General features: G+C 32.6%; 1 protein-coding gene across 2 annotated transcripts in view; it reads right to left on the bottom strand.

Moving 5' to 3' along the window:
* Positions 1 to 14,492, bottom strand: part of rdgA (retinal degeneration A) — a 72,143-nt gene that overhangs the window by 13,964 nt on the left and 43,687 nt on the right. For both annotated transcript variants that reach the window (XM_090110404.1, XM_090110406.1), the window contains exons 4-8: positions 11,426 to 11,567; positions 4,165 to 4,368; positions 1,408 to 1,497; positions 1,162 to 1,291; positions 770 to 1,076 (exon numbers count right to left, since the gene is read on the bottom strand). In XM_090110404.1, coding sequence (XP_089966530.1) covers positions 770 to 1,076; positions 1,162 to 1,291; positions 1,408 to 1,497; positions 4,165 to 4,368; positions 11,426 to 11,567 — 873 coding nt within the window. The remainder of the gene's footprint in view (positions 1 to 769; positions 1,077 to 1,161; positions 1,292 to 1,407; positions 1,498 to 4,164; positions 4,369 to 11,425; positions 11,568 to 14,492) is intronic.

Raw genomic sequence — 14,492 nt, 5'->3', positions numbered from 1 at the left:
CGCGATTTTTTTGTTTCGACGCTATTGTGAAAAGGGATCAAAGCGGGATATGGTATTACGACTGAGAGAAGCTTTGAGGACTGAAGTCTAGAGCCCGAGATGTAGGTACACAAGATAAGTGTCAGCTTGAGCTCTTCACACGACACTTCGCCGTGTATTCACACTAACTAGGTAATAGACTTGCAGTACGAATATACGAGTAGGTATCTCTCATTTTGCTTTTATTTTCCCGTGATTGTTTTTTTAATTGGGAATTACACATAACACTCTGTTGTACAAACTATTTACAAATTATAATAAACCTAACTGCAAGGTTATTAAACAACACAGAGTGAGCCATATTATTTGACGATTGTTATTGAAATATATGTCATTACCATACAATGTGTAGCATTAAAATGCATAGACTTGCTATTTATAAAACTTGTAAAGAGGACTATTCGCTCTTTAATGAGGCAAAATAATATAACAATGACGTCAATTCACGCTTTAAAGCCTATAATGTATATTATTCCATTATTTCCATTGAAATTTGTCTATATTAACGCACGATTGGTTTGCATTAAATACTATGTAATGTGTGTGTGTGGGTAATTTATTATGATTATATTTATGTTTATATTTCAACAAAAGCTTAATCAAAAGAAAAGGTTTATTGTTTTCTACTTTTTTATGTTAGATATACTACTTGGAAATATTTAGATAAATACCTAAAATACTACAATTTAATATTACAAAAAAAATCGATGACTTATTCAGAATAACTTACCCTGGTCCTGGTCCGCCTTGCGTTAAATCGAAAACTTGTCGTGGATTCAAAAGCCATTGAAATTTTTGCAACAGTTTCACACCTTGATTGCCTCCGCTTTTTGGGTTAATAAAAACGAGGACAGGCTTGACGTTGGCTGTCGGTATTGGTTTTATGACGAAGGGCCTTTGCTCCACCTTTGAGTCCTTTCCTTTTTTCTTTGCGGCGTTTTTCTTTTTCGGCGATTTCCTTAAAGACGATTTGAAACTGCCCCGTCTCGGAAGTTTCACAATCCATGACGGCGGTACAATTATATTTGCTTGGGTACCTTAAAATTTGCTTTCATTTTACTAAAATTCTTTGTTCAATTACGAAATTCAACTGCTTATACATATGAATACAATTTTACGTACCTAATGAGCATTCTTCTCCAATCCGTTGCAGATTAAAGCAACTCTCTTTGTTGTGGTATGCATCCTTACACCAAGAACAACTTAAGGCAACAATTTCCTTTGAACTAAACGATATTTTGGCCTGCAGAGACTGTAAAAAGTATATAAATTGGGTTGGGTATAAAAGGCGATTTCTACGTCAAATTCTAAGAAGAAGCTACGCAAATACAATAGTCATTAGCCTGGCAAAATAGCATGAATACGCACAGGATCCTCTAGGTCAGTGCTACCTCCTACCGCATTTTCGACAGTGTTCTTTGAGGATAAGCACCACCCACAGCAACCGCGCCGCAATGACTGTGTGACAACAAAACAACCATGCAGTGTACCAACACACATGCAGTGTACTAAATAATTAGAAAAACGCAAATAAAAGTATAAGTATATTAACACATGACATAAAACATTTATATACAATAATATACCTATAGATGTTAAAAATATTTATTAAGTTATTAATCTAAATAATTAAATAATAAATAAGATAAGTAAATAAATATTAGTCGTGTATAAAAGTTAAAAAGAGAAGTTTTAAAGTCATTCAAAAATAAAACAAGTATAAAAGCTCCATACGTCCTAAAATCATAGATTCTTTAAAGCTCAACGTAAAACAAACTGTCTCTGGAATAAATCATGAAGCATTGGATAAAAAATGAAACATATGCATGGGTGGAATAGACAAAATATGACTAAACACTCCGTTGAGAGGTATCGTAGCTGAAACGCAACGCTGTCTCTATTTTACACAACGGTAGCGCTATGTGAGTGATATGCTAACGCGTCATTAAAAATGAAGTTCCATTTCGCTCTCGGGACGCGACTTCTGACGTGGAAATGATATGAATTTTACGCTAAATGTAAATCATTTACAACAGGGGAGACAGTAATGCATTGACCATTTAGCTAAATTGTCTCTAAACATTTCAAAGTTAATATTAAATGTTTGCATTTTTATTTATTGCGTTTTATCTATTGTAATTTTAACGTGGTTTACTGTGATTTTTCTTCCGTACCACCGTTTTATAACATTCGTTAATGAAGCTTCTTCATAATCGGCGCCTACCTATATACGTTTAAGTTTGTTTAATAGACTATAAACAGCGATTACGGTTCCTGTATGAATATAGATGTCTACATAGGTAACCGTCATTAAAATATGGATATAAGTATATTTTTCAATCATGTAATTAATTACGATACGTGGAATCTATTTGCATGCAGTTGGATAGGCTTACCGCGCGAGGCGCCGAACAAATGAGGTTGGGAGACGCTTTATGAATAAAGATCAGAGAGTAGGTCAACTGTAGAACATTTACGAGATAATTATCCACGTGAAAGCAGGACCCATCAGACTGAATTATTAGTTTCAGCTTCGTCAGCATCAGGACAAGTTAATTAAAGTCAGCCATTAATATTCATATGTCCAGAATGGACATATTTTAATGCTTGTATAAAGAGCCCCATTAGAATATAGTGCATGGTGCACCAGCTTTATATCCAATATTTTGGGCGGCCTTTGTGATGCAGAATCGCTCAAACCGTTAAGCAGCTACCTATCGAATATCGAATAATTATGCATTTAAATCTTACACGTGCCCTTTAGAAAAACTCTACCTCAGGCAAACTAAACAATCGGGTTGTGAACGCAATAACTTTTAGTTTCAGGAAATATTACAGAAGCTTAAATCTTTTCATAAAACTTACGAGCTTCCTTTCTATTACTGACACAATACACGTCTGTAAACTTAGTTTAACTTTGAGGTTTATTTTCATTTCCATAACAAGGATTAATTTCAGTTAATTAACTGTCGTATAAAATATATGACCTATTCCTAAGAACGATAAATATATCGCGCGAAAAGCTGGCAAATTAAGATGTGTTTATTTAAATGAGCTTACTTTTGGAGAATCGCTGAATCTTTTTATAAAGGAATCCCAAAGACAATAAACGTCATGAACATGACTGGATTTCACATGTGCTGCAAGTTCGAGATATTTAAATAGTAATATATTCCATATTATCACGTTTATAAAGCTGGCGAGAAATAACACTTTTTATAGAGTGATATGAAAATAAACATGTGAGTTGCTTTAGTAGAAACGAATGCGACCGCTTCAGAATTATATTTTTTATATTCCAGATATCCATTTCATACAAAAATAATTTTACCACGAATCGCAAAAACGATATTATGTATTTGTAAAATTCATTATACAAGTATATTTGAATATAAAGACGCGTTTTCAATTAAAGCTTTTCGCAAGGGTTCCAAACAATAACGCAACATTGTTACTAATCTGTTTCCTAGTTCCGGGTAACATTTACCTTTGAAACACATGATTTCCGACAAACAATTTTAAGTCGCTCGTTATCAAGGGCCAAGTTTCCGCACGTACGCCGATAGCTGTTAAACTACTTGAGTAAATTAAACACTTTAGAACGGATCTGAGCACGATTCAAGTTGTGTTTTTTGCCTTACAATGACAGTCAGCATTTACTAATGGACAATCGAAATGGGTAGTTTAACGTAGTTCAGTTTTTTTTCTGTTTATATTTTGTGGCCAAAAAAGTTATGGAATATTAAAAAAAAGAAGCATTCAAATTTCTTGAAGGGAAAATGATGTTCTATAAGTACAACGAAGCATTTTCAATTTGCATATACCATAATTATGAATTTCAGAATATAGATAAGTTGTTTCAAAAGCCTGTTTACGTCAATACTCGTGCCGAAATAACGCTACGGGTCAGTAAGTTTCCGGAGATTTGTGCAATGTAATATTAGTTGAAATTGTGGGGCTTTCAAAACAGTTTACCTTTATGAGAAACATTTGCAAGCTTTACGTTTATAAAAGAACAAATAGTTTAATAAACAACAATAACAATACACAAGGTTAAACACAAAACAACCACAATATCTACAGCTAGCACGAGGACCTCCAGAAAACGATCATAAATTTGATTACCTTGCCGCAAGCCTTGCACTTTCCTTTTTCGGACCGTCGGTGCACCCAATGATGATGTGTGATAGTTTGTTCCCTGTATTGTCTGACTCCCACATCTCTGAAAGTCGGCTTACATGTAAATTGCACTCGGTCTATCAGGATATCGATGCATGCAGTGTGGGCTACAATCTTACACGCAGAACATTTCATGCGTGGCCCGTGTTTCTGTTGGAAAAAAAACACACATAAGACTTTATGGACGCTTTCATAGTTAATGGGAGCGTTATCTGATATTTTAAATTGAATAGAGGAAAAAGGATGCGTAGTATTCAAAATAAAAGCAGAGATAAAAAAAAATAACGCTGTATATATTGCAGGTAGAAAAGGAAATGTAAACAAGGCAGGTGTATATTTTCCTCAGTTACTACGCATTTTATACAAAATATTTTAACATATTTCTACTTCCTGCCTTTTATAAAGTGTTCAGATTTTTTTATTTCGTTCGTTTATGCTAGTATGTAGGTAGTGATCGATTACCTATATCATCTTTGATAAGTGATCGTGGTAATAAGTCATGAATAGTAATAATCTTCTGAAATTTATAAACATTATTTTAGGATACGGTAATTTTCAATAGTAAATCTTTTCAAAATAATTTATAAGAATTATCAAATAGGCTCTATTATATCGAATCATCTCTCCCCAGAACGTAGGTAGGATTACAAATTTATACTATAGAATATAGATAACAGAGGTCAGTCTCAATTGTGATATAACCAAGACTAATGTAAGTAAGGAGCACGCAGACACCCAATCTCTAACGAGCATATGCCTAACGAGCCACGAGGTAATCTCAATCTATCTACCGAATATCCTGTCTAGTCATACGACACAACTTCCGCTGCGATGGAACTACGTAATTTTAAACGTATACTTTGATACGACGATAGATTAATTTATGTACAAGTCATCATATTATGACATTAACAGTTTTTTTGGCTCTATTGTTAAAGTCTTAGCGAAACAATAGCCTTGGAAACGATTAGAAAACGTTAAGCGTGTATAAAATATGGTATTTTAGATGAGAAATGTGTTTTAACTACTTGACACATAACATTTTAACCTGTGAAAAACATTAATTAAGTATAACGTATTTTAAAAATAGCTGTAAAGCTCACAAACAATATTTCATATTTTTGTATAACTAAATTATACAATTAACGCTCAACTTTTATATTCTCTTGATACATTTATTCTCAGTAAGAGAAAATTTGCTAAAAGTAAGTACCTACACTACAACGTGAAATTTTCAGATGTCAACAAAAATCAGCTAAAGCTTGTTGGACATACATTAACACTTTGTTTTCACTTACAATGTTTCGGGGAATATTTTCCAGCTCTTATCCGAATTCCGAGAGAAAATGGAGCCTGTCCTTTTAACCAACATTTAAATACAAACTTACTTTTAGTAGGCAAGTAAATGTAAATTATAAAATAAATAAAATAATAATATATTATACCACACACTAGTAATAATATACTACGTATTATACATACCTACCTTTTATTATTTATATCTACATACCTTTTATAAATTACTTTCTTAATGACGCCAAAAATACTCTCGATATATTTATTACAAAATTCGTTGTTTTTCTTCGTAACAAATTAGAATACAACCCACTCAATACGCCATTAAAATAAACAAAAATAATATATACTTACGTTTGAGCCTTTAATTAGAGCGATTTATATTTAGACTGTAGTTAATTCTACATTGTTGTATTTTTTGGTATATTATTCAAATACATATTATGCTAAGATGTGACATGTTTGTCATAATTAAAATAATATGTAACATTTCTCATGTGAATTTATAAATATAATTTATTCAATACACACAATATCTACCAAAGAATTAAGCAAAGTTGAAGTTAAAATTGAAATAATGTAATCCGGGCAGCAAAGAGGATTGTTTTCAGCTACAGTGCATTAGTAGACGAATGGTGCGCTATAGAGTACAAAACTATGTTGCATTACAGAATAATAAATTAAACATATTGTAGCATCCTAACTGTCCTTATAGATAAGTTCATTAGTTTTAAATTTCCAAATCGATTAGAGTCGGGTGTTCATAGTGTGGTTGTGATAATAAATATGTATTTTATTTTCAATATTATTCCTATAGATGCATTAACTTCATAAATTTTCAATTGATAAGCAAAATAATATTCTTTTAAAGGTAAGACGAGAAGCAAATTCACGATACGATAACAAAATTCAACCCCACATAAATTCATGCTAGTCCTCGATCACGATTTCAGCTTAATAGGTTGATGTACATTCTGAAATATAAATCTAGCGATGGTACGATTTATGAGGGTTCCCAATTGATAGCATGTTATCGACAAACTTTCGGCTATACAAACAAGATATTGAACTAATTAAAGTCTACTCAGTTTCTTTTTCAATAGAACCAAAACTTTTCATAATATATACGTACCCGTGGAAAAAATATTAATGGAAACACGTTGCTGAGAGAATATTATAAGGTAAGTAAGTAAGTAATAATATTATTATATTATATTATATTATACTAGCGGTCCGCCCCGGCTTCGCCCGTGGTACATATGAAAAATAGATGTTGGCCGATTCTCAGACTTACCCGATATGCACAGAAAATTTCATGAGAATCGGTCCACCCGTTTCGGAGGAGTATGCAGACTAACATTGTGACACGAGAATTTTATATATAAGACTAGCGGTCTGCCCCGGCTTCGCCCGTGGTACATAATATGAAAAATAGATGTTGGCCGATTCTCAGACTTACCCGATATGCACAGAAAATTTCATGAGAATCGGTCCACCCGTTTCGGAGGAGTATGGCTATGCAGACTAACATTGTGACACGAGAATTTTATATATAAGATTATATATATTATAATATAATATTATATTATCATACATAAGGTATGCTATTAGTCTTAATACCAGTACGAAATTGAATATGGTTACACGAACTAATTTTGTAGATACTTTGAAGAAATTTAATTTATGTAAAACCTTATAGCAATTACGATATAAACGACTCAGTATAGGCTTTTGTTGTATCGACAGTGACAAGTCATTGCTGCTTAATGGTGGAACGGGCTCATTAATCTTACATTCAACTAACGCTCAACCGACACCCATACAATAGATAGGAAACTCGGTAATGGTTGACGAGGAAATTATAATTCCTCGCCCTGTTGCTTCTGATGCTGCAAACTTTTGCGAATTTCAATACGTAACGCTTGTAATAAGACCCTTGTGAAGCGATGTAAGGGGAGGAATAGGTTGAATAATTATATATTGAAAATTTACTCTATCTAGGTACTTGTTAAAATTCCTACGAACGAAAGAATGAGTCCACTCAAGGTGTGCTTAAAATATAATATTCCTTCCAGTACATCATCATCATGTTCATCAGTGTAACGATCAGGCCCAGAGTCCTATGGGAGTTTGCCATTCTGCTTTACTAAGTACCTAGTACCTACTGAAGTAAGAAACTAAATGCTATTAAGGAAATTAGAGAAGTCCTAAATTACTTAAATGCAAAAATATTATAAATTTTGCACCCTTATAAAATATTTTTATTTGTACAAGAGTTTTTTACTAGGTATATTATATTTAAAATTACATTTTATATCTTCTGCAATGCACAACATAACGCCATTTTATGATATCATTGCATCTTTGGTTATATCTCCGATGGAAACTAGAAAAACTTCTCCAGACGCAAAAAGCTGGAATGTGAGACTTCACTTAATGTATTGTATTCTACGAATTCACCATATCAATTAAAAGTTTTAGGCGGTAGATTTTCTCAATGTAACATATTTTTGTGATAAGGAATAAATAGAAAGTTTTAACAAACAAGAGCTTCTCAATTCGACGGTAGTACTATTTGGGTTTAGGCTGGGTGAACAGATTTTGATAATTAATTATTATTTTTTTAATTATACGCTGGTGTCTGCTTTGTGGTCCCATTTCAATTTGGAAAAAATGAATTATTTTCATGTCACCGTCGGCAATGTGGCGCCACGGTACGGCCACATTTACAGAAGCAAAAAATTGTTTGCAGACCTTACTTACGCCTTTACAAATGGATTGCCGACGTTAAAAGATATGGGATACGGAAATGATTGACGTGGGAATAAAAGAAAGGAATTGGAAGAGTGGGGTAAAGGATATTTCATAATACGTATAATAAAGATCCAATATATGTATCTGTAGTTTTATTTCATCTTCGATCATTTCAATTCTTTACTCGTATGAAACTAATAAAGAACAAAGCAAATTGCACACCTATGAACAATTATATATACGGCATAATTTGATCTCTAAATTGTATAATTATACTAGCGGTCCGCCCCGGCTTCGCCCATGGTACCTACATGTTTAAACTATCCTATCTCTCAAGTTGGACCGAACTGCACATGGTGTGCGAATTTTATTATAATCGGTTAAGTGGTTTAGGAGTCCATTGAGAACAAACATTGTGAAACGAGATTTATATATATTAAGACGATACACAAAAAAAAATCCACTGCTTGGCGGGCGGAGTCTAATAGCTCGCTATCGCGAACGCGGGTGTGCGCGAAGTCATTCTTGCAAACTCGCCGCGCTGCCGCTGGCCGACTCGGGACAAACATGTATGGAGTCGTCATACAGTTATAATATTGTTATACATTTATTCAATTGTTGATTTATTGGTTTTATTTTCTTGCTTATAAACAAATAATCTTCTTTCCAACAACTACTTAGACATTATTAATAATTATTATTATTTCGTAATGTTTACTTTATTACAAAATAATACAGGTTATAAATAATCTTTAAAATAACAAAAAATATTGTTACTCTGAAAAAATGAAATGGTACTCAATAACGCGGACTACTGAATTGATTTAGATAGAATTTGATGCTGACGTAGATATTACATCATGCCCAGAAATGAAAGGTACTATTTCTGAAAGAAGTTATAAACCCTAATTCTTCTCAGTCAAAGTCAAGAGTGGAAGATATCACTAATACAGTAAAACTGATGCGAAACTTTGGATGTTAATTTGTATATTTTTTTGTTAGTTGTTACTTAATCACGTCAAGACTACATTACCAATTTTGATCAAATATAGCTAATTGCCTGGATTTACACATAGGATACTTTTTATCTGAACTGAACACTTCTGTGGGATAAAACAGGATTCACGATATAACCTAATACCACGCGGGCAAAGCCGCGGTCGGAATGATATTTTAAAAAAAAAAAATTGTTTAAAAAAAAAACACAAAATATATTGACGCATGTATTTATTTTTTGCACTCTATTATAATTGTAATTATTCATTACAAATAATCAAAATAAAATAGCCAGAACAAAGTTAGGCCCTGGTAGGGTAGGTAGGCAGGTACAGCAATGTGAGACGAACACTGGCTTATTTATACCAATAATAATGTATTATAAACATTAAATTAAGTTTACTTTCTAACAACAAAAATACATAATATTAGCTAATGTGAAAGCGAATCAACCAATCATCCCACAAAAATGAAATGTGCACACAAATATTCATCCAAATCGGTTCATGTCATTAGGAGGAGTGACTGCAGCGCCATCTTCCGGGCCCAATTGTGTTTCCAGATCACCCAGGAACTCAATTTAATATACTTACACAAAATTTTTCGAAATGAAAACTCACATTACTATGTAAATATGAATATAAACCTGTTTTATTACTAAGCAATTTCCCGCACAGGTGTAGTAAGTATAAATGAAATAAATATCAACATCAAATTCTTTATACAACATACTTATCTACCACCTTCTAAGAAATGTAATTCTTGAAATTATTTCGTATTTTTTTTTAAATATAATACTACTCCAATGAGCTCCTGTTCCATATTATGTCCGCCATACTTCCACTAAGTTCACCATGATTTTTTATTTCTTTGCACTTTGTTGCTTTTTGCTAAAAATGGAATCATGCGATAAAACCAGTAGAACGTTGATAACATACATTTTTGACTGAATAAAGGTACTTACGAAGGAGTGGGTTCACATTGTAAACAATCAGTGGGTTTATTTTCCTTCTGTATTCCGGATTTCTGAAAAGATTATCTATGCTATAAATGAAAAAAATCTTACACATTCGTTATGTACTTAAAACAGGGGTACATATCAAACATCGTCTATAATACAATTATCATCAAATTTAAAATAAAACCAACTTACTTCATTAATTTGTTCCAATTGTAAGCATTCTTTTTCCTCCAACCTTTATGTTTCTTCTTCTTATTTTCTTTATTGTCCCCATTTGTCTCATTTTGTCTTATCGTGTTGTTACCCTTTTTTACGATTGCGCGAGCGACACAAGTTCCCCGTGTGACGGCCGTAGCGGGAATGACTCGTGCAGCGATCGGGGTAGGAAGGTACAGGGCGGCTCTCGCTATATTGGCTGGTCGCGCGCTAATTTCAAGTATTTCTTGTTTATTTCAAAACCATCGCATATTTCAAAATTCTAAATCGGTAGACGTATAGGTTGTATATTTTATATTTAATATCCAAAAAGTCGTAACTTTACGTTTGTTATTTTGAAGATGCCAGAGATTATAAAAAAATAACAATGAGAACTTTGTATTTTTTTTCTATCGAGAAAATATCATGGAATCATGTTTCTAAAACGGTAGACGTATTGTGTTACTATTGAACTTTCTTGTCAAGAATTTTCATCACGACAACTTTAATAATATAAAAATTACGAAGGTTTAAAAAGGGCCGTAAATGTTAGAAAAATTAATTCATCACCTTAAGATAGTAGAGCAGGCTCCAAGGAGATGTTCGTTTGCAAAAATAGCGGACCTAAATCTGACTTATATATATTGACTGATATATATTGTAAAGCACGCCTTCGTGTGTGTTACGATATTGCACAAATAATACAAATACGGAAAAGTGCAAAGGAATAACTTTCATTGGTAAGTACCTAACTAGATAATAATTTTTAAAACTTAGTTAGAGCAAAAAAATGGCGCACAGATTTTGTTCGTGGTGTCTCCTCCATACGTAGTAATATTATCTCAATGTATAATATTTATTTATTATTTATTTATTTATTATTAGCGTTATCCTTTGGATTATGGATAAGGTACGATTTGCGTTGTCGCTTTGCTTAGAACATTACGTTGCTTTAATGTTCTAAGTCGCTTTGATACAATAAAACCTACATAAAAAAGAACAAACCTGGCATTCAGAATCGCCAACGTAGCAGCAGTCTCCGGACACTGATGTGGGTTGCCAAAGGTGCTCGCCGCTGATTGCCGCTTCACTCCAGTCTGGAGTCGACCGGAGTACTCGGGGACCCGCCGCTCCCTCGCTAGTACGTCTGGAAGGAAACAATAAGTTAGCAATATGCATTTATTATTGTATTGCTGAAGTCGTAATATAGTTGAGACAATTCGTACAATGGTTCATATAATTAATTGCATATTTATTATTTGATAATCACTCTCATAGACAGAGAATTACCTGATGAATTATAAAATAAATTTTATAATTAATAAATAATACTAGTGTTCCCAATTATTTACATTGATGCGATACAAATGTTGTTATACGAGTATAATTATATCAAACCCGACCTAACTTTCAAGCTTAACCCTTAGCTGGTATCGGGGGTCAAAAATCACCCCAGTGCAACGAAATTTTGGTCATAACTTTTTAGTATTATAACTTATACTCTTGTTCATCTAGCTAATCTCATAACATCTCGGGCGTGAGACGGACGACATACAAGTGTTACTTTTCTGTTACAAGTAGCTGAGGTACGTACACTGCTGGGGTCAAAAATCACCCCCGATACCATTTGTGTAAGTTTGTCTGAATTTATTCTAAAATTATTTTCTTTATTTTTTGAGTTATTAACGATCATTATGGAGAGTTTTTTGACTGACGATCAAAAAGCTGAATTATTAGATGACGAAAAAGAAAAAAATGAACCGGAAACCTTCAACAGACTGCTGCATCTGTAAGTGATGATGAACAAATAAGTGATAGTGAGGAAGCAGAGATAGCTACTTGTTCTGAAGAGAGTGTAATAGAAGCTGACTCCTCAACTTCAAGTTCTGATAGTAGCAGCGAAGGAGATGATGATGAAGAAGAAGCAGCTAGTCATACCTCTGGCGAACAGCGATCAAATGTTCTTAATGTTAGAAATTTTACTAAGAATTTTGTTACTGGTACATATAAGTTGTCATTTTTTTTGTTTTCTATGTTTTTTGATAAAAGTTTATTTTTTTATTATTTAGACTATATAAGAAAACTAAAGTTAGAATATTTTTTATGTTAATTTTTAGTTTTTGTAGAATTTATGGATCTCAAAGTGAACATCACTAAAATTAAACCAAAAATAAGATATAATTTGATTTGTAAAATTAGTATGGTTAATTACTTTATAGAGCACTATATTGTCGTTAAATACTTACTTTAAGAGTTACTTAATTAAAAAAAGAGTATTAAAAAGTAAAAAACCTGTTTTTATAACAATTTTTTTTTAATTTTCTCATGGGGTCTTTTTTTACCCCCGATACCAGTTAAGTTGGCTAAGTTTAGCGATACCAGCTAAGGGTTAAGTAATGACGGGTAGAAGTTGGGATCAAAGTTTCGATTTTACAAAAATGTTGCTCTTAAAAAAGTTTCACGCCAAATTTCATTTGACGAAATTCAACGACGCGGTAAACCTCGTCGAGGAAAAAATATTAAAATGTAAGTATACCTTTCCATTATTAATTTCTTATTCAAATCAATTTTATAAATGCTTTATAGATGTAAAATAAGATGTTTAATATTATAGCAAGTTCGTTAATAAATATTCAGAAACTAGTAGGTATCTACACTTGACAAAACTAAATAAATGAAGGATTGATCCTCAATTTTTTTTAATGGTAAACTAATGATTTTTATGATAAGATATTATTTTCTGATAAGCAAATCGTTTTACTTGAGCAGATCTCACTTAAAATGAGACTTCTTAAAATACCTACGAAAGCACGTCCGCAAAATATCCGTGATCAGTAACAGTGATCTTATGCTCAATCAGCTATACTTACATAAAAATGCACACCAAAACTAAAACATTACAAGTTATAAATAATACTTATACAAGAAATCAAAGTCCATACAGTATCTATTATATTGTCTGTGGCGAAAGTAACCTTTAAACCATCTTTAAACAATATTGTTTAAAAAATACTGACTATAGCTGACGATGACGTTCTACCAGGACACCCTTATCACTTAGACACGTGTAAAATAATAATACAAATGCCTTTATAAATTTAGTTTTTAGTAAAACGATCAAAAGCATAATATATATATGGAAATATAATATGTTCTGTGCTTTCTTCAGAAATAAGGTTTTATTGTAATCGAAATTCTATTCTCAGGCCGCATATAACCCGATAGAACATTTTTAATTAAAAAAGCTACATTTGGAATTCAAATTCAGATTCTTTCATAAGCTTCTTAGAACATTCTTTGGCTGATAATTGTTTGAGACGGTTCTTCGCTCAATAAATTAAAATTGTATAAAAATTGTAAAGTATTGAGAAACAGAAAATTTCTATCGCAACTATCGGGCGAATGAAGTTTTCAAGTTAATTCAACAATAGTACAAGAAGAATTATTGCTATAAATTTAACTTATCGTGAAGCTTATTTTTTAAAGACTATGGATTGTGCTCATTGTAAGCGGACAATGCAAGGATGCGCTTCAATAAAGTGCAGCCGTTGCGCTTCGCAGTTCCACCTGGAGTGCGTCAGCAGCGAAGAACTAGTGGCCAGCACGAATAGTTGGAGGTGCTATAATTGTGAACTGTTATCGAACGGCGCACTCGCTTCTCATATTGCAAACGCACCCGTTCCTGTATAAATTGGTAAATGTGGAATATTGTACCTACTTATAAAGAAATAAATTTTTTTAAATTTTAATTAATGTGTTTTCTCTGTTATGCTCATGATTTGCTTTGACCCTGCTACGTGTTCTATATATCGGCTTGTTGCAGCTAAAGTGATCTCTTACACATCCCATATAGTTGGATTGTTACGTCTCGTCGATAACATATTATTTTATACATTGTCATAGTTGCTACTTCGTTGTTGAAAACTTCAATCTTGCTAGTTCCTATCTTCATAATCATATATCGATATCATCCTTTTAGTTTAGATTAGAACTGATTCCTCCTTGTCATCTAAGATAAATTATTTCAATGCATCTAAATATATTATCTTATTTCATTCAAACTATAATTATT

This window comes from Colias eurytheme, chromosome 15 (assembly GCF_061535395.1).
Source record: "Colias eurytheme isolate Ceu_HAF_F1 chromosome 15, ilColEury1 Martin Lab GWU primary, whole genome shotgun sequence".
Taxonomy (NCBI): Eukaryota; Metazoa; Arthropoda; class Insecta; order Lepidoptera; family Pieridae; genus Colias; species Colias eurytheme.
Note: the sequence above shows the minus strand (reverse complement) of the source record. Positions and strands in the feature narration are given on the sequence as shown.